The sequence below is a fragment of the Pongo pygmaeus genome, chromosome 19, assembly GCF_028885625.2.
Source record: "Pongo pygmaeus isolate AG05252 chromosome 19, NHGRI_mPonPyg2-v2.0_pri, whole genome shotgun sequence".
In the NCBI taxonomy this organism is placed as follows: domain Eukaryota; kingdom Metazoa; phylum Chordata; class Mammalia; order Primates; family Hominidae; genus Pongo; species Pongo pygmaeus.
In genome coordinates, this window is record NC_072392.2 from 79,962,985 (window position 1) to 79,988,936 (window position 25,952).

Sequence of the window (25,952 nt, forward strand, 5' to 3'; positions counted from 1 at the left end):
TACTTACCAATATACATGTCCCAACAATGAAAGAGTAAAGCAAGCTGAATCACCAAACTCAGTAACAATATCATCATGGCTTTTCTGCTTATTAAACACTCCACCAGATAAGATTTGTTCCCCTTCTGCAAGCCTTTAAAATACAAATTTAAAGATTTTTAAAAACCAATACAAAAAGCAGTTCATGTAAACATATTCTTCATTACCAAAGTGCATCTAACTATGGAGACACAAATTTTCTCTCTCTCTCTCTTTCCTTTTCCTTCCTTCCTTCATCCCTCCCTCTCTCTCTCTTCCTTTCTTTAAAGAGACAGGGTCTTGCTTTGTTACCCAGGCTAGAGTGCGGTCGTACAATCATAGTTCACTATGGCCTCAAATTCCTTGACTCAGGTGATCCTCTTGCATCAGCCTTGTGAGTAGCTGGGACTACAGGTGCACACCACCACACCCAGCTAATTTTTAATTTTTTTGTAGAGACAGGGTCTCACTATGTTGACCAGGCTGGTTTCAAACTCCTGGGCTCACGCAATCCTCTCATCTCATGGGATCACAAGCATGAGACACTGCACCTGGCCAATTTGTTTTTTGTAAAAAAATTTTTTTAATTACAATAGTGGCAAACACTTATGTAGAATCATTTGAGAGGCTGAAAATTTATGATCTTAAAATTTCACTTTTATCTTTAAAAACAGAATCAATTACATTTAGTCTCTGTATGTACAAATCCAGTCTGAGCAACATATTCATTACTCATGTCAGAAGGAACAGAAGATGATTATTATACTGGGGGAGAAAACATAAATGGTTCTTCATTAACAAACATGGTGGTCCTTTTTACTTCCTTAAAATAGAAATGTATATGCAAATTAAACAAGACTAACATAGTTTAATTAAAAATTGCATACTTATGCCTGGCACAGTGGCTCAAGTCTATAACCCCAGCACTGTGGGAGGCCAAGGTGGGAGGACGGCTTGAACCCAAGAGTTCAAAACCAGCCTGAGCAACACAGTGAGACCCCATCAATACAAAAAATAAGAAAATTAGCCAGGTGTAGTGACACGTGTCTGCAGCTCCAGCTACGTGGGAGGCTGAGATGGGAGGATCGCTTAGGCCCAGATGGGGACTGTAGTGAGCCATCATCACCCCACTGCACTCCAGCCTGAGCAACACAGCAGGACCCTTTCTCTAAAAAAAGGAAAAAAAAAAAAAGGAACTGGCAAATTACGTAAGAAAGATTTTTAAGAATTCCACATTAGGATCTTTGAAATTTAAAAGTAATTCAATAACAAATGTTTCAGAAATTTCAGATATTTTAGCTAGCTTTAATTAAAAAGTCATCAATGAGTCACTGGACAGATAATATAGTTATTGATCAGTCTATGGTGAGACTTACTTGTATCTTCCCCTTGTAAACCTACAAGCCAATTATACATACATGCTTTTACAAATATCTAACACCGTTTACACACGTGACTGTTTAGTCCCTTTTACCATTATTCCATCTCTTACAGTACAGAAAAGAATTGAATAGAACCTAACTATCTGTATCTCTAAATGCCTCCAAATTTGGTATAGGGACAGCTGACTTGGTTTAATTGTAATGTGCAAAAGAAGTACTCAATAAAATGATCTTGAAAGGAAACTATACAATCACCTAAACACAAGGGAGCCTTAATCTCAAGTGAACTGGTGGGTTTTCAGGCTTATTCAAATTGGTCTAACACTGAAAGCAAAGAAAACGAAATATTTGTGATCATTTAAGAAACCAGTAAGAATCGGTTATAACTTAAGTTTCTCCAGAGTTAAACTCTATTATTTATTACCATAACAATGAAATCTCCATAACATAAATAATGCCATAGGCAACAGTGTAAACATTTCGAATGTTACTGAAATAGATGGAAAAGAGGGAAGAAAGGGAATCAGAGTTTAATCTGAAAGGAATTTTATCCACAATTCAGCAGTGTAAGTAAAACAAAATAGCTAGAAAATATTTTAAAACTTACTTGCTGAGATCAACACAACATTTTGCAAGCAGGTATTTGCATTGCGGTGTAGTACAACTGTGTCCTTTCAAGAGTCTATATGCTTTATATGCCTTTCCTGAGCGGTAATAACAGGTTGCCAGTAAAAACAAGGCTTCTTCTGAGTGTACTAAAAACAGACATTTTTTAAAAAGGCTATTGTTCAGTATATTGAATTACAATCAGTTTATCATGCAATAAACAAGTTTAGCAAAAAAAAAAAAAAAAAATTAGGCTTGCTATTTTAACACAAAAGAATCACTTATTAATTCAAATTTGAATTATGGAGAAACGGTTTGCTTATAGCAAAGTTAGTTCCTTAGCTCTTGATTACTTTTCTCTATAAGAAACCAAGGAAATAATACAATGAAGACAATCATGGTATTCTCTGTAAATATTTAAGAAAAGCAAACACACACACAAACACCCCTGCCTTTAAACAGACTGCCAGTAAAGGATCTTGTTTTTAGGTAATATTTTTCTAATAAATCTTTTGGGAGGATAGTAGTCAAATTTCATTAGCAGGAGAAACCTGAGTGTAAATAAATCTAACTACCAATATGAAATAATTTCTATATTTTAAAAAGACCAGATTGAAAAAAAACCACTTGTTTTGCTTTAACATCAAATATACACTAAATTATATTTAAGATATTTAAGATAAATTATAAATTGTGAATGCTCACACCATTTTAACATTCAGTTGACAGACTATAGTAATAATAATTAAATTACATTACAATAGCAAGAGCTGAGTTATCTATCAATCTGTCCCTCCTTTTTACATTAGGAAATGCCCCCTGCCTTCTTAATGCAATGTGGCATTTTTCACCCTTATTTAGTCTATGTCTCTACTAAACTGACCATCACTTCACTTCTATCCCCACAATCCAGATGAGGGTCTACAGAGGCAACAACAAAGAGGATGGAAAGAGAGGGAAAACCACAAAAGTGTGCTTCTAAAAATGGGTTATGTAATAATACCAGTGAGCTGAAGGATCTTCTAAGCCAGTGGTTCTCAAAGTGTGGTCCTTGTACCAGTATCAGCATAACTTGGAAACTTGCTAGAAATGAAAATTTTTGTGTCCCATCTCATACCCACTAAATTAGTAATTCTGGGAGTAGGAACCAGTAATCTACGCGGTTAACAAACTCTTCAAGTGATTCTGTGGCATTCTCAAGTTTGAGAACCACTGTTGTAAAGTACAAGACAAACTTGCCACATCTTTTTAAATAGTTAACATCATTCTAAGAGTTTGGATAAAAAAGTAATTTGAAATTTTATTTCTAAGTTTTTTGTCACAGATATGTGCAAGCAAAAACCAACAGAACCCTTCTTCTCTGGTCCATCTTATGGTTTTTTGTGAAACCACAGTGTAAAAAATAATAAATGGTAAATGATAAGAAATTTTGGCAGATGTGTTTTAATGAGATGTACAGTAGTAGTAGTGCTGCAGGTACAAAAAAAAAAGAATGGGGCGCTCACTGCAGTGGGAATAAACTATTAATTTTACTGAGCTACAACTTCTAATTTACGTAAGTTAGAAAGTTTGATTTCCTCTAGATTTTACAATGGTCTGGTTTCTTTTCACCTTATAAGTTTTTAAAAACTATTGATTATACCAATAAACAACGGCTCCCACAAACTAATTTAACTCCCAGTCACAGTAATGCTGTCTCAATTGTTTACAAATATTTGATTATGTGTAGGTCCACTTTCACTGCAATAAAATTCCCTAATAAAGACACCAACTATTCTTTTTGTGTGTATGGGTGCGTATGTAATTTTAGTGTAATACTGCAATTAGCTTTTTGAAGCATAATAACTTAAAAATTATATGTTCAAATGGGAATATGGATTGGTGATTTAGGCAAAACTTAAAAATAATGAAACTGGCCAGGTGTGGTGGCTCATGCCTGTAATCCTAGCACTTTGGGAGGCTGAGGCAGGCAGATCACCTGAGGTCAGGAATTCAAGACCAGCCTGGCCAACATGGTGAAACCCCGTCTTCTACTAAAAATACAAAAATTAGCCAGGCGCGGTGGCGCAAGCCTGTAATCCCAGCTACTCCAGAGGCTGAGGCAGGAGAATCGCCTGGACCCAGAAGGCAGAGACTGCAGTGAGCCCAGATCGTGCCACTGCACTCCAGCCTGGGTGACAGAGTGAGACTCTGTTTAAATAAATAAATAAATAAAAATAATGAAACTGTCAGGTAGGGAAGCAAATCCAGAGCAATCTGAAGTGTTGTGACCTGGGTGGTTTCTTAGGCTCCTCACAAGTAACTTGGCAACAGAAAAAGATAACAGTACCCCAAACACAACTAATGAAGCAGTGGTAAGCAGCCATAAATCTAAAAAGCACAGAATATGTTTACTGGATAGGATCAACAAAGATTTCATCCGGAACAGTAACTCCAACTTACGAATAATGGCTGTCTGAAATGCCACGTTCAGAAAACTTCTTGAGGCTGATCATGGCCTAGCTACCAAGAGTAGTGATCAAAATAACAGGATCCAGAAACAGTTACAGATGTTTGCATGTCACTTATTTACCACCCTTTACTTACAGACTTAATTAAAATATGGGATTAGAATTATAAGGTCCATAATATATTTCATAATCATGAATGAAGTTAGCATTGACTTCATTAAGTCACTCTTAAAGTAATATTGAGAATCAATCATGTACTAGTTAAATTATGCTATGTCCATGTGAAGAAAAAATACAGACATAGAAAGATTTCCAGAATGTACTGCTAAAGTGAAAAAACAAACAAATTAAGCCTGTAATCCCAGCACTTTGGGAGGCCGAGGCAGGTGAATCACCTGAGGTCAAGAATTCAAGGTCAGCCTGGCCAACATGGTGAAACCCCATCTCTACTAAAAATACAAAAATCAGCCGGGTGTGGTGGCGTGCACCTGTGATCCCAGCTACTCGGGAGGCTGAGGCAGAATAATCACTTGAACCCGGGAGGCAGTGGTTGCAGTGAGCCGAGATCATGCCACTGCACTCCAGCCTGGGCAACAGCGAAACTCCGTCGAAACAGGACAGGACAGGACAGGACAGGACAGGAAAGGAAAGGAGAGGAGAGAGAGAAAGAAAGAAAGAGAGAGAGAAAGAAAGAAGGAAGGAAGGAAGGAAGGAAAGGAAGGAAGCAAGGAAGGAAGGAAGGAAGTTGTAGCGACACTACTGAAGTTACTCTTCTTACAAACAGGTTTGGCTTCAAAACTGGAAAGGTTTTTTGAGTATAAGTCCAAAATAATTAAGAGGGGTTTAACCTTGCATCCTCCAGATACATTTACATCAAACAGAAAGGTAAATTAGTCTTTCAAAGCTTTTAAACCAGATAGACACCTCTTCTTCACACTGATTTATAATCTAAATAAGCAGCCTTTCTAAAATGGACCAATTTTGACAAATTTAAAATTTGTTGAGATGACTGTTCTTTACCTAGCCTTGATAAACTATACAAATATCAGAGAAGCCCTCAGAGGTTAGAGTACTCTGTGGCTACCCTGTCATGAACTCTGATGTTGTGTGAATTTAAGGGCATAGAATCTATGGAACTTTTTATGATTTGTGACACATGTTTCAAATTGATTATCAGGGCCAGGCACAGTGGCTCATGCCTGTAATCTCAGCACGCTGGGAGGCCAAGGTGGGCAGATCACTTGAGTCCACGAGTTGGAGACCAGCCTGGCCAACATGGCGAAACCCCGTCTCTACTAAAAATACAAAAATTAGCCAGGCATGGTGGTGCATGTCTGTAATTCCAGCTTCTTGGGAGGTAGAGGTACAAGAATCGCTTGAACCTGGGAGGCAGAGGTTGCAGTGAGCTGAGATCACACCACTGCACTCCAGCCTGGGCAACAGAGCAAGACTCTGTCTCAAAAGAAAAAAAATAAAACAAATTGATTATCTGTTAAGTTTTTAAATCAACTATAAGTAGTATGGCATGTGGATTAAAGTACCGACTCTGAAGCTAGACTGCTTGGGTTCAGATTCCGGCACTTCAACCTACTAGCTATGACTTAGGGCAGAGTTACTTAACTTCTCTGACCCTCATTTTTTTTTCATCCGTAAAATAAGGACTATGATACCTACCTTTAAAGGTTGCTGTTAGGATTCAATGACTTAATACATGTACAGCAATTAGGATAGTATCTGACACACAGTGAAGGCTGTATGTGCTATTATTTTAATTATTGGCCTTCTCTTAAATTTACAATACCTGAATAGATATTTGATATTAATGCAGGGGGTACATAAGTGTCCCTGAGCCACATGCTCAAGTAATTCTATTTCATCAACTTTTTTTTTTTTTTTTTTTTTGCTGTTTTCAATTGTATTGGAGGCTATACTTTTCTTATATTGCATTATTCACTCTGTTGTTCAGAGTCATTTCTACTGTTGAACATTTCATCTACATATGCAACTTTAGCATATTACTACTATTCTCAGTGTTTATCTTTTCTACATTTATTTACATCCTGCATTTCAATACTAACTGATTTTATACCTGTTGTTAATGATGGGGTTAATAGGGCTCTTAAGTGTTTTAAAACCATGCTTAGAGTAAAAAGACCACAAATAAAAGAGGGCTGGAAGAAGTTTTAAAAGGCTCCTTAGTGTTTGAGGCAGAAAATGGCAATATATGAGGAGAAAAAAGATGGCCAAATTGTGCAGGGCTTTGTAATCTGTGTAAAGATTTAGGAACAGATCCTTACAACAATTAGATACCTCTGAAGGGTTTTAAGAAGGAACATAAATTTGGGAGGGGAAAAGGAACAGGCAGGGAAGGGAAGATAAGGAAAATTCAGTTAGTGGTATCTTAGGTTAGATTTGAATATATTGAGTTTGATGTATCTGTGAAACATCCAAGTTAATTCAATGAAAATGGGTGAGTCTTTGATCAATAAAGGCCTCAAAATGATACATTATTCCACATCTTTAGTAGAATTCTGGATATTCTTTAATACTGATCTTAACACAATCTGGTAAATAGTTTTTTTTAATATGTTGCCATTTGTACGCATATATTTCTGTGAGTTTGGGCTCTCAGTATCCTGGTTAATAGAAAAGAAACAGATGCTGAACATTTTACTCTGGTTCAGTTCTCTCCCACTGAGCCTAATTTACTAAAATTGATACACCCAATGCAATCTATACATCTTACCCACTAATCACTAAGACAGGTAGAAAATTGGTGAACGATTTTACGGTCATTTAAAATGCATTCAAGTAGGGCACAGCAGCATGTGCCTGTATTCTTAGCTACTTGGGAGGATCGCTTGAGCCCAAGTGTTTGAGGCCAGCATGGGCAACATAGGGAGATCTTGACTTAAAAAAAAATGTTTAAAAAGTGCTAATATTAAAAAATAAAGGCCGGACACGGTGGCTCCCGCCTGTATCCCCAGCACTTTGGGAGGCCGAGGTGGGCAGATCACTTGAGGAGTTCGAGACCAGCCTGGCCAACATGGTGAAACTCCGTCTCTACTAAAAATACAAAAATTAGCTGGGCGTGGCCTTAGGCGCTTATAATCCCAGCTACTCAGGAGGCTGATGCAGGAGAATTGCCTGAACCTGGCAGGCAGTCAGCCGAGATTGGGCCACTGCACTGCAGCCTGGGTGACAGAGGGAGACCCTATCTGAAACAAACAAACAGAAACATTTTGCAGTGTGGGATGTAAAACCCACATTAATTTAAGATAAAACAGTAGACCTTAAGCAATTTTGAACTTTGGGCTAGGACCCTCAAAATAACCTAGGAATACATGTTGACACAAGGTTTTCAGCTGTTTCTCTTTCTTTTCCTTTCACTAGTTACAATCCTCTTAGTCTCATAGAGTTCCATAGGTAGCAATTACTTATGAAAAAAATGCACACAAAACTTATGTCTGGTTGATTTTCTGAACATAACTCATATTTTATATGTGTGTGTGTGTGTGTGTGTGTGTATACACACACACACATCTCCAAAGAGCTATCATAGTAGTTGCATTAATGTATTTTTTTCCTCATAGTCTAACACTATTTCTATTTGTTGTATAGCACTTATTTCTATTTATTCTTAACAGTTAATTAACAAAGGAGAAAAACCTTGGTCAAGGGGATCAGGTATTGGTGGTGGGAAGGAAAAATACATGCTTACAAGGGGGGAAGGGAATTTATTGGAGGGAGATGGTAAAATTAGGACAGTTTTTCCGAAACAGCAAATCTCAACTCACTAGTGGACTGTGATGTCAATTTAGTGGTTATCAGCCTACGTTAAAACAACAACAAAACCACTCAATGGAAAATATTAGAGTGTATCATATCTAACAAGGGTAAAAAAAATCTGGCCAGGCACAGTGGCTCATGTCTATAATCCCAGCACTTTGGGAGGCGGAGGTGGGAGGATTGCTTGAGACCAGGAGTTTAAGACTGGCCTGGGCAACATCGTGAGATCTCGTGTCCTCAAAAATACAAAAATTAGCTGGGCATGGTGACATGTGCCTGTAGTCTCAGCTACTAGGGAAGCTGAGGTGGGAGGATTGTTTGAGCCTGGGAGGTCAAGGCTGAAGTGAGAAAAGATCACATCACTGCACTCCAACTTGGGTGACAGGCTATCTCAAAAATAAATAAATAAATAAAAATAAAAATAAGAAAAAAAAAAACCTGAAAAGTCACTGTATTAGGATATGTTAGGGGAAAGAGGGAACCTGTAAAGGACTTTCTATGTGCCAGAAACTACAGCAGACTCTTTACATATTTTACCGTATTTAGTCCTTAAAATTATCTCGTTAAACAGATATTTCTCTTCTATTTTAAAGATAAGGGAAATAAGGCTCAGAATGACTTTTGGCTTAAGATCAAATGGCAAATGAGTATCTGAATTCAGATTCTCTTTCCTTTTTCCTTTTTTTTTTGAGACGGAGTCTCGCTCTGTTGCCCAGGCTGGAGTGCAGTGGTGCAATCTTGGCTCACCGCAACCTCCACCTCCTGGGTTCAAGCAATTCTTCTGCCTCAGCCTCCTGGGTGGCTGGGATTACAGGCATGTGCCACTATGCCGGCTAATTTTATATTTTTTAGTAGAGATGGGGTTTCTTCATGTTGGTCAGGCTGGTCTCAAATACCCGACCTCAGGTGATCTGCCCACCTCGGCCTCCCAGATTCTCTTTTATATCATTCTGCTGTTCCTTCTTTCTGATCCCACAGTCTCAGGCCGACTATAAATCTCAAGAGAAAGACAAATGGGCGACAAAGAACTAGTGAAACTGAGAAATTATTTCAAGAATTTGACTTACAGAAGATCCTACTGATCAACTGCTTTAGCCTCATGCCTTGTTGGATGTCTTTCTCCAAATATAGAAACTGCTACTAGTGACGTAGGAGGCCCCTGAGCAAACAGGTTACATCTAGCATATCAACTGATATTGTCCAGCCAAGAAAACTGTGTTGCCAAGAATTCTGAGGTTGGTTCAGTAGGAATGAGTACTATAATGGATTAGTGATGCCTACTATGGTTGCAAATCAGAGAAGTGGTAATTGCTACCCTTGGGAAAGCGGAATCAGACAGATTACTAGTTACTGCCTGTGGACATTAGTCTCAGTTCTTCACCCAGAAAATGGCAATAGCAATGTCTATTTGACAGGATTATTGAAGATTAAATTAGTAACTAATATTAAATACTTACAGTACCTAGTATATAGTAAGAAATCAGTAAGTGACAGAATTATTGTTATTATTACTGAGCCAGGATAGTATCTGCTCTTACTACACTTAATTCTAAAATCTTTCCTTATATCAATATGGTTAAACCGAATGGTTAGGTTCTATATTGAAAGAAACTAACATTTACTGAGCAACTTTCCAAGTGCCAAGCATTGTATCAGGCACATAAATAATGTGGATTAAACAGCTTTATGTGGACTAATCTGGGAATCTTGCCACCAATTCCATGGGAAAATCTAATTGAATTCTAAACCATGAATTTACAATTTTTAAGAGCCTAACTATAATAAACTAGAAACTGCCTATTCTTTGATAATAAACAAATACAAAAAGGAAATACTAGAAATAGAAGACAGGGGCCAAGTACAGTGGCTCACATCTGTAACTCCAGCTCTTTGGGAGGCTGAGGCAGGAGGATCACTTCAGTCCAGGAGTTCAAGGCTGCAGTGAGCTACGATTGTGCCACTGTACTCTAGCCTGGGCGACAGAGTGAGATTCTGACTCAACAAAAATTTTTAAAAATATAGCAAAATATGGGGCCTGCCTAGGTATCAATGAAAATATTTTAAAATAGATTATTCACAATAAATATCACTTTTGCATAAGTGAATGGAGTAGATAATCTATTATATAATCTTCTTTCTAAGCCTTCCATTCCTTCTCACCTTTCTAATCTTTTCATTGGGACCTTAAACTCCTGCTGCCCAGATCTTCCTCACTTTTCTCACTGAATTCCCATTCTCCACCCAGGACCTGACAGCTCTCTCACATGGACAGTAATCACCTTACATCCCACTATCTCAGAGTCAAGGTAAGGCTGGTTTCCACTTAACTTCTCAAAACTACTTCCAAGCATTGCTCTTTGTCCTTCTGTGAAATTTCCTGCCCCTGAGGTTTAGGCCTTGTTCTCACAACTCTCAGCTACTACACCCATACTGTTTGACTTGTAAATTCCATTTAAAAGTATATAACCCAAGGAAATGACTCAAAAAAAAAAGCTGTACACAATGATCTATATCAGCATCTTAGAAAGGGAATTATAATAATGACGGAAACAAAACATACATTATCAGTGGTGTTAAGCATTTATTACCAAGCCAGATGGCTGTGCTAAGGGCTTTAAATAAACCATCTCATTGAATTTTTAATTCTAAGAGGCAATGATTATTTTATAGATGAAATATCTGAATTTTCAGATATTAAAGTAACTCATCCAAGGTTATAAAACTGTACATTTAAGTGACAGGTTAGGATTTGTTCCAAGGCTACAGAGTCTAAATCCATGTTCTTCACCATAGAATACAGACTCTTTTCTTAAAAAAAAAAAAAAAAATGTGGCATGGTGGCTCATGAGTATAATCCCAGCACTTTGGGAGGCCAAGGCAGGTGGATCGCCTAAGCTCAGGAGTTTGAGACCAGCCTGGGCAACATAGCAAAACCCTATCTACCAAAAATTAGCCAGGCGTGGTGGTCCGTGCCTGTGGTCCCAGCTACTTGGGAGGCTGATGTAGGAGGATCGCTTGAGCCTGGGAGGTAGAGGTTGCAGTGAGCTGAGATGGTCCCACTGTACTCCAACATGGGTGACAGAGTGAGACCCTGTTTCAAAAAAAAAAAAAAAAAAAAAAACCCAAAGCAACAAAAACCCTGGAAAAAAAAAACCTCAAGATTGAAAAATGATTAAGTAAATCATAGCATATAAACCTGAATCAATTCTACATAGTTATTAAAAGTAGTATGTAAGGGAACTACACAGAAAAAAAAGTAAAGATTTTATGAACTAGTGTCAATCAGAAAAAAAAAACAAGATGATGATAGCTAGAATCTTGTTACAGTGATAAAAAGTTATGGAATTTCATATATGTTATTCATTTATCATTCTACAGCAATGAATAGATTTCAAACCTTCTGCATAAAGGCGTTCTGCGAGGAAAACCGCATCTCGGTAAGCATAGTGGTTTAGTGCTTGCCATATAGCAGCCTGCAAATGGAGGAAAAAGAACATAAATATACATACATACAGACTTTCAAGGTAACTACTAGCACAGAGCCATACATCAAATACTGAAATTAATATCCCTAATTTAAGTGATAAAACCCCAATGCCCACAGAGCAAACTCCAGAGTGTGCTGGGTAAGGCTCTTCACAGTATGGCTCCTAACATATCTGAATTTCCTCATTCAATTCTCTATGGACTTTTAGGCTTCTGTGCCTTTGTACATCCTTTTCCTCCATTGGGCAATGTGGGCTCCCCTCACCAATCTCCCCTTATAAACTGCTCGTCCCTAAAGATCCAGCTTAAATAACATCTGCCCCATAAAGCTTTCCTGGCTGATGTCAAGCCATTTCTTTTTTAAGATACCTCTTCTAGTAGAGCACTCATAACATAGTTATTTGTTAACAGGCCTGCCAACCCTACTAAACTGCAGACTGTTAGCAGCAGTGGTTCTCAACCACTTTATGTGATATACACGACAGAGATACCAAAATGTATGTCATCCTCCCACAAAAACTCCCTATCTATTACCTTTAATGCCACTCAATTCTCATCCACTCCAGGAAGCATATTGGAATGCAAATGAGTAAAGTTATCATAGGAATAACTTTTAATTTTTTGAATATATGTTTTCTCTTTTAGAATTACAAAACATATAACCTAAAGTATATATGAGATAGAAGGACATTTTAAGTAACAATAACCAAAGGCATTTAGGCCCATGTACTCACCACCCAGCTTAAGAAATAAAATATCTCTGAAACTCCCTGTGTGCTCCTTGTTGATAACAAAACCTCTCCCTGCCCTAAAGAGGAAACCACCACACTGAATTTTCTTGACCTTTCTCTTGGTTTTCTTCACAATTTTATACATTTATACATATCATCTCTAAGCAGTATAACATTTACTTTTTCCTGTTTTTGAACTTTAAATAAATACAATCATATTGTATACATTGTGCTACGATTTGCTTTTGAAATCCAATGTTTCGAAAATTCATTCTTGATGTGTGTAGCTAATTTGTTTTCATTGCTGAATAAATAATATTTCCATTGTATAAACATATCAAAATCCAAAATGTATTTTATCTATTTTACAGCATGTGGACATCTGGGTTATTTCTAGGGTTGTTTTTTTGTATTGTTTTGTTTTGTTTTTCCAATTATAACAATGCTGCAACAGTCTTAGATTCATCTCCTGGGGTATATGTTTAAGAATCTCTCCAGCCTATCACGGTGGTATGAGCCTTTAGTCCCAGCAACTCAGAAGGCTGAGCTGGGATGACTGCTTGAGTCCAGGAGTTCAAGTCTATGATCATACCTGTGAATAGCTGCTGGAGTGCAATAGGAGCAAGACTCCCATCAAAAAAACACAAAAAAGAATCTCTCCAAATTAGGATATATATTTAGGAATAAAATTACTGGGTTGTTGAATATGCATATGTTCATCTTTACTAGGTAATGTCAAATCATTTTTAGTAATAAACTACTTTTGAGATATCTCATACCTGATCACGATTCAAGCATTATTTTTTATTTTTAGCACATACACCAGCTTATAATTTGTTGAATGATTTAATAAGGTTACAACGGAAACCAGTAAAATCTGGTTACTGATCACTAGCTAACATTGTACCAGTACATCTAAATTATATTAAGTGATTAATATGCCTTAGATAAAGGCTCAATAAATTTTGTTGAACAAGTAAATGTTTAATAATTCTGCAATGAGTATATTAATTATAATTTTAAAAATAAAAGTAGTAAATGACTTAGCCCTTTCTATTTCCTCAAGAAAGAACAGTAATGAACTTAGTTTGGGATCTCCAGAGCCTCTTGTTTAACCTTTGTTTATATAGCTTAAATTTTATAAAGTCTCAGAGATGTCTAATTTTACCATTCCTATCTAGATACAAGGAAAAAGATGAGATTAGGCACCATTATTATACACTCTAATTGCACCAAGTACCTTTCCTTTGTAATACTTCCCACTGCTATAATTCTGTATTAATTTAGGAGAGTATTTGAGTGATGCTTTCCTCACCATATTATAAACTCCACAAGGTAGGGGCTACGTCTGTTTTTGCTCATTATTATACTCCCAGCATCCATTATGTGCTTTTAAAGCAGGTGCTTATATGTTGAATGAATAAGCAAATGATCTTTAACTTCTAGCAGTCTTCCACTGTTGACACTCTTGTACGTTAGTCTTAGCATTAAGTTTCTTTGTATTCCTAGATGTATATCTAATAATAAAGAATCTCTGGGAGTCTCTATTGAAAGAAACTCTGTGATAAATAGAAGAATTATTTTATTATGCAAATAATTACCACCAAATTACTCCTTTATGAAATCTGAGATTTCCTAAGACTACGTGTTTAATTTTGCTGTAAGTGAAAGAAAATGGTGAGTAGAACGAAGATACCAAAGATTTGATGTTTGGAGACGTGCTCAAATTTGTGTGCCAGCACTTCCAGTAGTGGGACTTTGTGGGAAATACTCAAGTTTTCTCAGCCTCAATCTCTTCATCTGATAAATGGAGTTTATTTCTTGGAGTTGTTTTGTGGATTAAATGAAATGATCCATTTATAATGCTCCTAGTATACTGTCATACATTAAGCACTTGGAAAACCTTTTCCTTGCCAATCTCTTAATAGGAAGAAATTCAATAAATATGTAGTTTCTGTTGCATAACATCTCTCCAGCATACCTGCTACAACTGCTTATTTTGCAATATATAAGCCACAAAAGACTCAAATGATTTACCAGCTATTTTACTACTGCGGACCACTAGGAAAATTTCACACACATATACTAAAGTCAAAAAGTCCTAGAACTTTGAAATTTTTTCTGTCCTTTTAAAATTAAAGAAATAAGAGGCAAGGGCGGGGGGGAAAAAAAGAAGGAAAAAAGGTATCATATTCAAGAGTTGTATCCATTTCTGACTTAAAATCAAGCTTTGCTCAGAACATCATTCCCTTATCACCAATTCTTAAGAGCATCAGAAAAAACTTGCCATCTTGAGAATCTCACATACTGCTTCCATCCCGCTTTGCTCAATCAATTCTAAGTTCCTGACTAACAGTGTCTCTTGTGCCTGGATTGGGGGGAGAACAGATTATTCTCTAAGGCACTACAGATTAGTAGCTGATGATGAACAGGGCTAAAATCAGCACCTCTGCCCAACTGATGGTGTGGGCCTTCCCTTAAAAGAACAACACGCAGTGCATTACCGCTAGAGTTCTACAAATTAAAGCCAGATGGACGAAATGCTGCTAAAAGAAAGTTACGAAGCCAAAAAGAACAACGCTCCTCACCCTCTCCCCTAAAAAATGTTTAAGAGAAATCTGACTGATTAATGGGTTAGTCCCCGGGTGCACTAATTTAAAAGATAAACCAACAGCTTAAAGTTGCAAAATTCCTTACCAGCTAGCTATTCTTAAATACAAAATATTATTTAAAATACAAACAAACCTCTATAAGTTGTACTCAGACTTAAATGTAATCACTACAAATTTTTCTCTTTTTTTTTTTGAGACAGAGTCTCACTCTGTCACCCAGGCTGGAGTGCAGTGGTGCGATCTCGGCTCACTGCAAGCTCCACCTCCTGGGTTCACACCATTCTCCTGCCTCAGCCTCCCGAGTAGCTGGGACTACAGGTGCCTGCCACCACACCCGGCTAATTTTTTTTTGTATTTTTAGTAGAGAAGGGGTTTCACCATGTTGGCCAGGATGGTCTCGATCTCCTGACCTCGTGATCCGCCCGCCTCAGCCTCCCAAAGTGCTGGGATTACAGGCGTGAGGCACCGCACCCAGCCTGTAATCACTACAAATTTTTTGTTAGAGAAAGCTTATTATAAAAAATTTGTATGCTTGTTTTTGTTAAATTTTGTATACATTTTGTGTTCTTGTTTTTGTCAAAAAAGCTGTCTTTATTTTATTTGTTGGTCTTGAACTCCTTGGCTCAAATGATCTGTCTGCTTCAGCCTCTGAAAGTGCTGGGATTACAAGCGTGAGCCACTGTGCCCAGTCAGCTGCCCTTTTTAAAAAACCATAAAAGAAATGGATAATAAAGGCTTCAGACAATGTAAGAAGATATAAAGAAAAAAAAAATCACTGTTGAAATTTCATATTATACATTATAATTGAATTTCTAGGATACTGATTTAGTTTAGATGCACATCAGCGGTTCTTACTCTGGGCAATTTTGCCTTCTTACTCCCAACTAATGCCCCAACATTTAGCAATGTCTAGAGGGTATTTTTGGTTGTCACAAATGGAGGGGTCATCCAGTGGTTAGAAGCCAGGGATGCTACAAAACATTCTACAATGCACAGCTTCCAACAAAGTATTAGCTTGCCCCAAATGTCAATAGTGCCCAGATTAAGCAGCCCTGGTCTACGTGATCATGCAGTTGGATTATTCTACTAGTCTGTGTGTCTAACTCTTGTCTCTTCCTCCCTTTCCAACAGCACCAGATAAATATTCCCAAAGTGGTGCTTTTATTATATAATTCCTCTGCTCAAAAACTCTTCTGCTCATATAATGGTTATTCATTACCAATGTACACTAAATCTAAATTTCTCATTGAGTAGCCAAAATACGTTACTCTTTGAATCCATGTTAGATGCTGTCCCTGAACATTTTATCCCCAGCCAAGAGTACTCCTTCACCATCTAATGATCTCTAAAACAATATCATGTATATAGTACCCAATTGCTATACTGCTTATTAAATTAATTTTCGAAAGGCTTATTTACAACTTCATCCAACACTTCTGTGAAGTCTTACCCCTAGGAATAGTTGCTAAATCTATATAAAATCTCTTTGCTTCTTTTTTAAAAACCAATTTCACCAGGTGACTTTTATAAATATCCAAAAAGCTCTCACTGAAGTCACTTAGGCTAGTGTGTCTTTCCAAATAGTTACTATTAAAAATAAAAGAACTGACAGAACTTCTGCCTCATATGTGAGACTTTTGTAAGGACTCAAATAGAAAGTAGTACTCTTCTGAGAAGTAGTAATTTGAGACGGAGTTTTAATTTAGGCATATATGGTATATCAGACTGGCCATTCAACGTTAAAACTTTAAAGAAAAAAATGCAGAAAACAGTTGTTCATCTTTTCTGTGAACTTTTTCCTACGCCTAGTAATACCATCAACTCTGAGGCATTCCAAGAAAGAACAATTTTCCAACTTACTCTCATTGCTTTCCAAATACATTCAATCTGTCATCATAGTTTTTTTTAAATAAAGACAGTATCTTATATATCTGTCTTATTTTTATTTTCTTACTAATTCTTTCCCATTTGCAGCACTATCCCTGACCATTGATCTTTATCATTGTAGCCAAAGTTGCTTGTTCTTCTCACTGCTCCAAATCCCTTCTTGAATGGCTTCTTATACTATACAACCAAAATTTTCACCTAGTCATATCCTAAAACTTTCTATCACTATCTCAAAAATCTAATGGACAATGCTAGTATGAAAAAGAAGCAAATTTGACCTTTAAGCCTTAAAAATATCAAAGTGTATTACTGCTCAGAGTACTTTAAGGACAAACAGGAAACCTGATGGGTACTATCTAGAAACAGGCTACATATTCCTTTTCTTTTCCATGCTTTTATTTTTTATTTATTTATTTATTTTGAGACGGAGTCTCACTCTGTCGCCCAGGCTGGAGTGCAGCGGGAACATGTCGGCTCACTGCAACCTCCATCTCCTGGGTTCAGGCAATTCTCCTGCCTCAGCCTCCCAAGTAGCTGGGATTACAGGCGCCCACCACCACGCCCGGCTAATTTTTTATATTTTTAGTAGAGACGGGGTTTCACTGTGTTGGCCAGGCAGGTCTCGAACTCCTGACCTCAGGTGATCCACCCACCTCCGCCTCCCAAAGTGCTGGGATTACAGGTGTAAGCCACCACGCCCGGACTTCCATGCTTTTATAAAGTCTGAAATTATTATTAAATGGTGGTTATAGTCTATCAATGCAACTAGTTTATCACTTTAGAAGACTTCTGGGGCCAGAGAAGGCAAAAAAAAAAAAAAAAAATCATTAACTATTAAAACAAAATTCCAAGAATATGCAACAGAAATTAAATAACTTGAGTAATCTGCTCATCTATTTAAGTTCATGTTAGGCCTTAAAAAATTATATATATATAATTACCTCATCTACAGCCAGAATAAAAAAAAATCTTAAAAGAAACTATACTGGTAAAAAGATTTTGGATGGAAATAGCTCTAGAAAAACTGATAGAACTTACAGACAGGTAAATTTCATAAGATAAAATCTTACGTTTTATTAATTCAAACACTAATAGCTGCTATATGTAAACAGCTGGAGAAAAAGCCAAACTAGAAGAAATGAGTATTTCATGCTGTTTAGAAAAATGAAATAAATATGAAAGTAGTGATATATTAAAATATTTACTGTTTGATACCTCAAGCCTTTTAAGGGCAATATGAAGGAATTTCTAAAAATCGGTTTGCTTTATTAACTTCAAAATAAAGTCCATGACTCAATGACAGCAGTTGATAGAGGTCAATTCTGATCAAGTTAAAGATCATATAGTGGGATGAAGTCTCTCAGACCTGGTCCATTACCAAGGCACAAAAGATTCAGTTTCTCCAGATGTCAGGGGGGAAAATGACTTGGCACCGCATCACACACTTAAAATCCAATAGGGTTCCTTTAATGCAACACAGCACTGTGCGTCAAAGCATACCCTGGTGTAAAGGCAGTGAAATGGACAGAAACACCACTATTTGCGTTTCATTTCCTGAATGCCTTATAAACATGCACAACAAAATGCTCCTGATCCCCATCAGAGAGGATGAAAACAACCCAAATGTGCCCTTTCCACCTCCTCCCCTGGTATTGGTGCTTGCACCTCAGCACTGAGGCTTGGAGTTGTCTTCTCAAACCATCATTGTCCAGTGGGAAATTCACCGAGAAAGGAAACGTGGGATAGGAAGTCTGTTACCAAAATAGAAATTAGTATTAAAAAGACCGATCCTACTCTCCCTCCACCCTCTCACATAAGACAAAATAAAAAAACCTCCGTAAACTTGCCCTACCGTCACGAAGATCATACAAGCTCCGATCAAACGTGCTTCTCGATCATCTTTTAGGCAAGAGAGCGCCTGGGGTGCATTTTCGGCCCCTCATCTCCCACCCCCAGTCAAGCCAGGCCCCTGGACTGACAGGAAGGGCTGGCCGGACGTTGGCTCGGACGGGAAAGGCGGTTATTCTCGCCGAAGCCGCTCACACTAAAGGTGAAGTAATGTAGGGCCAGAGGTAACACGGCTTAGGCTGAGGGCAAGGCCTCCGAACTGACGAAAGATAGGCAGGACACGGCAGCAGGAGAGGCGGGAGAAGCAGCCGGGCCTAGGCCGCACCAGGCCGCGGAGTGGCCCTACGCTGCTTCCCGACCGAGGCTGCGAGCCAAGCCTCAGAGAAGAAGGTTATCATTACCTGGACGGGTTCCTGCAGCACCGTCATCCTCGAGGCTCAGGCCCACTTTCTGCAGTGCCTCAGGCCCCCCCTGTAGCGGCTCCGGCCCGGCCAGCCCCGGCTCATTTAAACTCACCAGCGACCGTTACCGGGGGATAGGGGAGGCCGAGCGATTGCCGAGTGCTTCCGAGCGGGACACGGGAATACCCGAAGTGGAGAAAGCCGAGCGGGAACCAGACGGAAAGGCCCGAAGGGGGTCGGAAATACCCGAGGTTGGTCGACGAGAGAGAAAACCGTTGCCGGAAATTGTCGAAGATTACCGGAAACTACCGAGTCTGACCCAAAGCGTAGGTTTCTCTTCTCAGCCACGCCTTCAGCCACGCACACCACGCCCAATCGGCCGTCCCAGGATTGGGCCACGCCAAATCGGCAACCAGCAGGCTGGGCGTGGCGTGACAGAGCTGGCGGGTAGCGTTACGTGGCGGGGCTGCAGTGTGGATTCGCCCCTCAGCCCTTCTGGATTAATTGGTGTGCTGTAGATTATGAAGCAAAGGGTAAAACAGCAGAGTTTCGGGCTGACTTTAATGAATCAACAAGTATTTGCCTATTGAGTTTAGATCATTCGTCCATTCCAGAAGTATCTACTCACGGCTCTGGGGGAAAGGTAAAGAAATTTGGAAAGATTGCCACTCCCCAAAGACATAGGATAGCTTCTGTCCTCAAAGAGATTAAGGTCTATTTAAGGGAAAAGCAGTGTAACAGAGAACGCTATATTATATGGTGCCTATTATAAGTAATATAAAAATTCAGAGAGGGAAATTGTGTTAAGATGAGGAAAGTTTTATGGAAGGAAAAAAAGTTTAAAATGGAGTTTGAAGGATGGGTAAAATTAGAGGAAAAAGAAGTATAGGAAAGTGAAGAGAGGAAAAATGGAATCAGTCTGTTAAGAAGGCATTAATTGGAAATAGTTACTTAGGTGAAGCGATCATGGAAAAGCTCAATAGGCCATTAGAAATTTTTATTTTTGATAGGTGAGGCATTCCGCTGTGGTAGGAAGAGTAGGGGGTCGGAAATTCAGAGGCCTGGTTTTGAATTTTATCTTTAGCACTAACTAGTCATAGGTCCTTGGCAAATTACCTCTCTGAACTTATGTTCGCTTAGTTTGAAAAAAAAGGATTAAGAGAATTCGATGTATTATTACAAATGTGGCCATGTCTAGCACGCAATGTAAACTCTCTCATATTTCCTTTCTGCTCCCCCTCTCCCCCCAAAAAGAGTGAACCAGGGAACTGTTTAAATTTTGTTTTTCAGCAGATGAGGAAACAGTTTTTGAAAGTTACTTTTCTAGTCAGGAGCTCTCTAGGCTAGATGTGAGACTCATGATATATTCCATTGCTTGGAAATTTCCCTTTGGGTGATGTTGGAGGGAGATATTTTTTCTTTCATTTTTAAAAACAAGGCTGACAGAGCTACACTGCATCCTTCTCCACTGCCTTCTCTCGTCACTGTATATGTACTTGTAGCCCCTAAAGGGCAGGTGCTAAGGTGATTTTTGGCTGCCCTGTGCCCAGTTGCTTTAGCGGGATTATGCTGGATGACTTGAGTGGTAACAGACTTTTACGCTGGCCTAGAAAGTAGCCATTAGCTATTTAAAGTCTAAGTTAAAATGAAATTAAAAATGAAGTTCTTCAGGTGCCGTAGCCACATTCCAAGGATTCAGTAGCCCTGTATGTGGCTAGTGACTGCCATATTGGACAGTCACACAGATATAGAAGAACATCACCAGCATTGGCTTGGCTAGGGCTGAAAGATTCAAGGTGGCTTCACTCACATGTCTAGGGTGTCAGTGGTAGCTATTGGCTGGGTCCTTCATTTCTCCTCTGCATGACCTCTCTTTTCACACTGGCCTCTTATCAGTCAGTAGTTTAGCTCCAGCTTCTTGACTTGGCGGTTGACAACAAAGTGCGCAAAAATAGAAGCTGTGAGGTCCCTTAGGCCTAGGCCTGTGAGCATCACTTCTTGTTGGTCAGAGGAGGACTCAGAGCCACCCTGGATTCACCAGGAGAAATGGAGTCTACTTCTTAATGGGAAGAGTGGCAAAGTAACACCACAAAAGGCATGTGCCATGGGAGGAGTTTTTGGGTCATCTTTGGAAACAATCTACCACGCTAGGTATGAGATGAGAGTTATCTAAGATTGGGAATGGAAAGAAAGGGATAAGTAAGAGCTATCACTCTTAAAATGTGACCCTTTCAACTGAACACAGTACTCCAGATTTATTCTGATTAATTCAGAATGCAGTTGGACTATTATTATCTGGACACGTCTATTAAAGTGGACTACAGTTGTATTTACTTTTTTTTTTTTCCGAGACTGAGTCTTGCTCTGTTGCCCAGAGCTGGAGTGTAATGGCGCAATCTCAGCTGACTGCAACCTCCACCTCCGGGGTTCAAGCAATTCTCCTGTCTCAGCGTCCCAAGTAACTGGGACTGCAGGTGCGCACCACCACGCCCGGTTAATTTTTGTACTTTTAGTAGAGATGGGGTTTCACCATGTTGGCCAGGCTGGTCTCAAACTCCTGATCTCATGATCCGCCCATCTCAGCCTCCCAAAGTGCTGGGATTACAGGCGTGAGCCACTGTGCCCAGCCTGTATTTACATTTTTTAGCAGTCACATGACACTGTTTGCTCATGCTAAACTTGTGTGGTCATTTACGGACTCAGCTCTTTTTCACACAACATGCTGCCAACCCAAGTCTTGTATGTGTGCAGCAGAGTTTTGTAAACCTAAATATAGGACCTTACCACAGAGGATACATAAAGATGATACTTTGTGAAAATATGGATCTAGAGTCAGCATTTAAAGAGCCTCTGATGCTTGGCCCTCTGGCTTATAGGCTTAGAATTTGCCTAAAGGCTTTTTTCTTTTTTTAACCTAAAAAAGAGCATTTCCTGGCTGGGTGAGATGGCTCACGCCTGTAATCCCAAAACTTTGGGAGGCCAAGGCGGACGGATCACCTGAGGTCAGGCGTTCCAGACCAGCCTGACCAACATGGAGAAACCCTGTCTCTACTAAAAATACAAAATTAGCCGGGCGTGGTGGCACATGCCTGTAATCCCAGCTACTCGGGAGGCTGAGGCAGGAGAATCGCTTGAACCTGGGAGGTGGAGGTTGCGGTGAGCTGAGATTGCGCCATGGCACTCCAGCCTGGGCAACAAGAGCAAGACTCCATCTCAAAAAAAAAAAGGCTGGGTGCAGTGGCTCACGCCTGTAATCCCAGCAGTTTAGGAGGCCAAGGTGGGTGGATCACAAGATCAGGAGATCAAGACCATCCTGGCTAACACGGTGAAACCCCATCTTTACTAAAAATACAAAAAATTAGCCGGGCGTGGTGGCGGGCATCTGTAGTCCCCAGCTGCTAGGGAGGCTAAGGCAGGAGAATGGCATGAATCCGGGAGGCGGAGCTTGCAGTGAGCCGAGATCGGGCCACTGCACTCCAGCCTGGGTGACAGTGCAAGACTGTGTCTCAAAAAAAAAAAAGTGTCTCCTTTCTGTTTGTTGTTGACCAGGCTAATACATCTGTTATGGTTTCTACTCATCCACAGCAAAGCCACATTGTCTGAAGTACTTTGATGGGGTATTTTGGAGTGTTTTTACTTCCTTTTCTGCTCCTAATTGACCTACTTAAACTCACTATTCATCAACCACTTGGGCATCCTACTGTCATCCGTTATCCAATATGTTTGGCTAGTGAGTGGAGTTGGGTTACAACAGCATTATTCCAAAAATGGAATTGGAAAATTATTTTTTCTCCTAAGCCTGCTTCTTGGTCTATTTCATATTGTCAGATTTGGAGGCTGGCATTTAGGGAACTATTCAAAAAGCTAGACGTGATATCAGTAGCAAAATGTAGGTCCCACTGAAACATAGCCCAGAGTAAGTGTACTCTCCTGAAGTCTTTCAGTCCTCCTTGTCTGTACCCTTCATTTTGTCCCTGTTGCATGCGGTTTTATGGCCTCCTTACCTGACCTTGCACCCCACCACCCCCACCCCACCCTCACCATGTTTACTCTTTGGTCAAATCATCCTCTTCTTTTGGCTTTTCTAATGACACCATCTCCTAGCTTTCCTCCTACTGCTCTGTTTTTGTTTGTTTGTTTGTTTGAGAGAGTCTCTCTCTGTCACCCAGGCTGGAGTGCAATGGCGCTATCTCGGCTCACTGCAGCCTCCGTCTCCTGGGTTCAAGCGATTCTCCCGCCTCAGCCCCCTGAGTAGCTGAATTTACAGGTGTGTGCCACCACACCCAGCTAATTTTTGTATTTTCAGTAGAGATGGAGTTTTGCCATGTTGGCTGGGCTGGTCTCGAACTCTTGACCTCAAGTGATCTGCCTGCCTCGGCCTTCCAAAATGCTGAAATTACAGGCATGAGCCACCGCGCCTGGCCTACTGCTCTGTTTTTTAATCGGTTTCCTTTGCAGCTCCTCTGCCAGCCCCTTTAATATTAAGCGTGCTTCAGGGACCTGTTCCAGGCCTTCTTCTCACCCACCCTACACATTCTTCTTAGGCAAAACCATCCTTCCTTCCTTCCATCCTTCCTTCCTTCCTTCCTTTCTTTCTTTCTCTTTCCTTTCTTTTGAGATGGAGTCTCACTCTGTCACCCAGGCTGGAGTGCAGTGGCGTGATCTCAGCCCGCTGCAACCTCCACCTCCCGGGTTCAAGCAATTCTCCTGCCTCAGCCTCCCGAGTAGCTGGGACCACAGGCACATGCCACCATGCCAGGCTAATTTTTGCATTTTTAGTAGAGATGGGGTTTCGCCATGTTGGCCAGGCTGGTCTCCTGACCTTAGGTGATCCACCCACCTTGGCTTCCCAAAGTGCTGGGATTACAGGCGTAAGCCACCATACACCGCCCCTATCCATTCTTGTGGCCCCAGTTTCTCATCTACAAATGGTCTGAAAAATTTGTATCTCCAGCCAGACTACTTTTTAGAGCTCCAGGCCCAAATGACTAACTGCCAAGAGGACATCTTTAACTGGATGTCTCATAGGTACTTTGTTCGGAATGGAACCCCTCATTCTCTTAAAATATTTCCTATCCCAGCTTAAGATATCACCATCTTTTCCATTGCCCAAAAGATTAGATAAGAGTTAGTTTAACAAGGTTTGTACAGATTTCTTCCAGCCTCAGCTCTGTCTCTGGTGATAAGAATGGCTTTCTCCTGGTACAAGGAGGGCATCTTTCACATGGGAGTTTTATCTCCTGATTTCAGTAAGAAAAAGGAAGGCCAGAGTGCTCTTCTTGCATATGCTGTTTTTCAAGTGTATATTATTCTCAAAATAATCCTTATGCCAAAGTGGCATATATCAATGTGGCATATTTTGACTCTACAACTCCAATATCTAGTCGCAACGACCTGCCAATTTTACCTCCTAAATATATCTTCATGTTTCTTCCTTCCTGTATCTTACCTACCTCCAAAAATAAGTCTGATCATGTTAGGACTCCTCTCCCTGTCTTCCCCCAGCCCCCAAATTCAGGACTTACCTTCAGGTCTAGTACCTGCCTCTTTATTCAGCCTTATCTCACTCATCTCTCCTTTATAGTCCACCTTCCAACTACATAGAATTTTTTTTTTTTTTGAGACAGGGTCTCCCTGTTCCACACAGGTTGGAAGCTTACTGTAGCCTTAACCTCCCAGGCTCAAGTGATCCTCTCACCTTAGCTTCTCAAGTAGCTGGGACTACAGGTGCATGCCACCACACCTGGCTATTTTTTGTATCTTTTGTAGAGACGGGGTTTTGCCATGTTGCTCAGGCTCTTCTCGAACTCCTGAGCTCAAGTGGTCCACCCGTCTCAGCCTCCCAAAGTGCTGGGATTACAGGCGTGAGCCACCGTGCCCAGCCACTTCATGGAACTTTTTTTTTTGAGACAGTCTCACTCTTGTCACCCAGGCTGGAGTGCAATGGTGCAATCTTGGCTCACTGCAAACTCTGCCTCCCGGGTTCAAGCAATTCTCCTGCCTCAGGCTCCTAAGTAAGTAGCTGGGATTACAGGTGCACGCCACCACACTGGGCTAATTTTTTTTTTTTTTTTGAGACGGGGTTTTGCTCTTGTTGCCCAGGCTGGAGTGCAATGGCATGATCTTGGCTTACCGCAACCTCTGCCTCCCGGATTCAAGCAATTCTCCTGCCTCAGCCTCCCAAGTAGCTGGGATTACAGGCATAGACCACCATGCCCGGCTAATTTTGTATTTTTAGTAGAGACAGGGTTTCTCCATGTTGGTCAGGCTGGTCTTGAACTCCCAACCTCAGGTGATCTGCCCGCCTTGGCCTCCCAAAGTGTTGGAATTACAAGTGTGAGCCACCGTGCCCAGCCAAGTATTTTTAGTAGAGACGGGGTTTTACCATGTTGGCCAGGCTGGTTTCCAACTCCTGATCTCAGGTGATCCGCCTGCCATGGCCTCCCAAAGTCACCCACTCTCTTGCCTCACAGGCTTTGCATGTACTGCACTCTCCCCAGAACCCTCTTAATTCCACTCTTCATCTTAATTCTATTCTTCATCTGGCTAGCTCTGCTTATCCTCCAAATATACTTCTTCCAGGCCTTTTCTGCTCCTCTGGGATAGCTTGGCTCTCCCTGCTGTTACTCTAGTGTTACCAGACTTGTCATTACTCCCATCACTCTTTGCTGTAATTATCTGTTTAACTGTCTACTTCTGGTCTAGCCTATAAGCTCCATGAGGGCAGAAGCCCTGTCTGCCT

The 25,952-nt window shown here is 40.1% G+C and overlaps 2 protein-coding genes across 22 annotated transcripts in view; one reads left to right on the forward strand and one right to left on the reverse strand.

Moving 5' to 3' along the window:
* The window catches only part of CDC27 (cell division cycle 27), a 71,420-nt gene extending 52,053 nt beyond the window's left edge, over positions 1 to 19,367 (reverse strand). For 6 of the 16 annotated variants that reach the window (XM_054458882.2, XM_054458881.2, XM_054458879.2 and 3 more), the window contains exons 1-4: positions 19,211 to 19,347; positions 11,643 to 11,718; positions 2,008 to 2,155; positions 8 to 133 (exon numbers count right to left, since the gene is read on the reverse strand). In XM_054458882.2, the coding sequence (XP_054314857.1) occupies positions 8 to 133; positions 2,008 to 2,155; positions 11,643 to 11,718; positions 19,211 to 19,237 (377 nt within the window). In that variant the 5' untranslated portion in view covers positions 19,238 to 19,347. Of the gene's footprint in view, positions 1 to 7; positions 134 to 2,007; positions 2,156 to 11,642; positions 11,719 to 19,210 lie in introns of all 16 variants that reach the window. The other 10 variants (XM_054458877.2, XM_054458876.2, XM_054458886.2 and 7 more) reach the window with 7 other exon arrangements.
* MYL4 (myosin light chain 4) overlaps positions 19,255 to 25,952 on the forward strand; it is a 34,421-nt gene continuing 27,723 nt past the window's right edge. The window contains exon 1 of one of the 6 annotated variants that reach the window (XM_054458897.2): positions 19,255 to 19,461. Coding sequence is in view for 2 of the 6 variants with exons in the window: in XM_054458893.2 (XP_054314868.1) it covers positions 19,732 to 19,743 (12 nt within the window). In the remaining 4 variants the exon portion in view is untranslated. Of the gene's footprint in view, positions 19,537 to 19,564; positions 19,854 to 25,952 lie in introns of those variants that run through there. The other 5 variants (XM_054458889.2, XM_054458888.2, XM_054458893.2 and 2 more) reach the window with 5 other exon arrangements.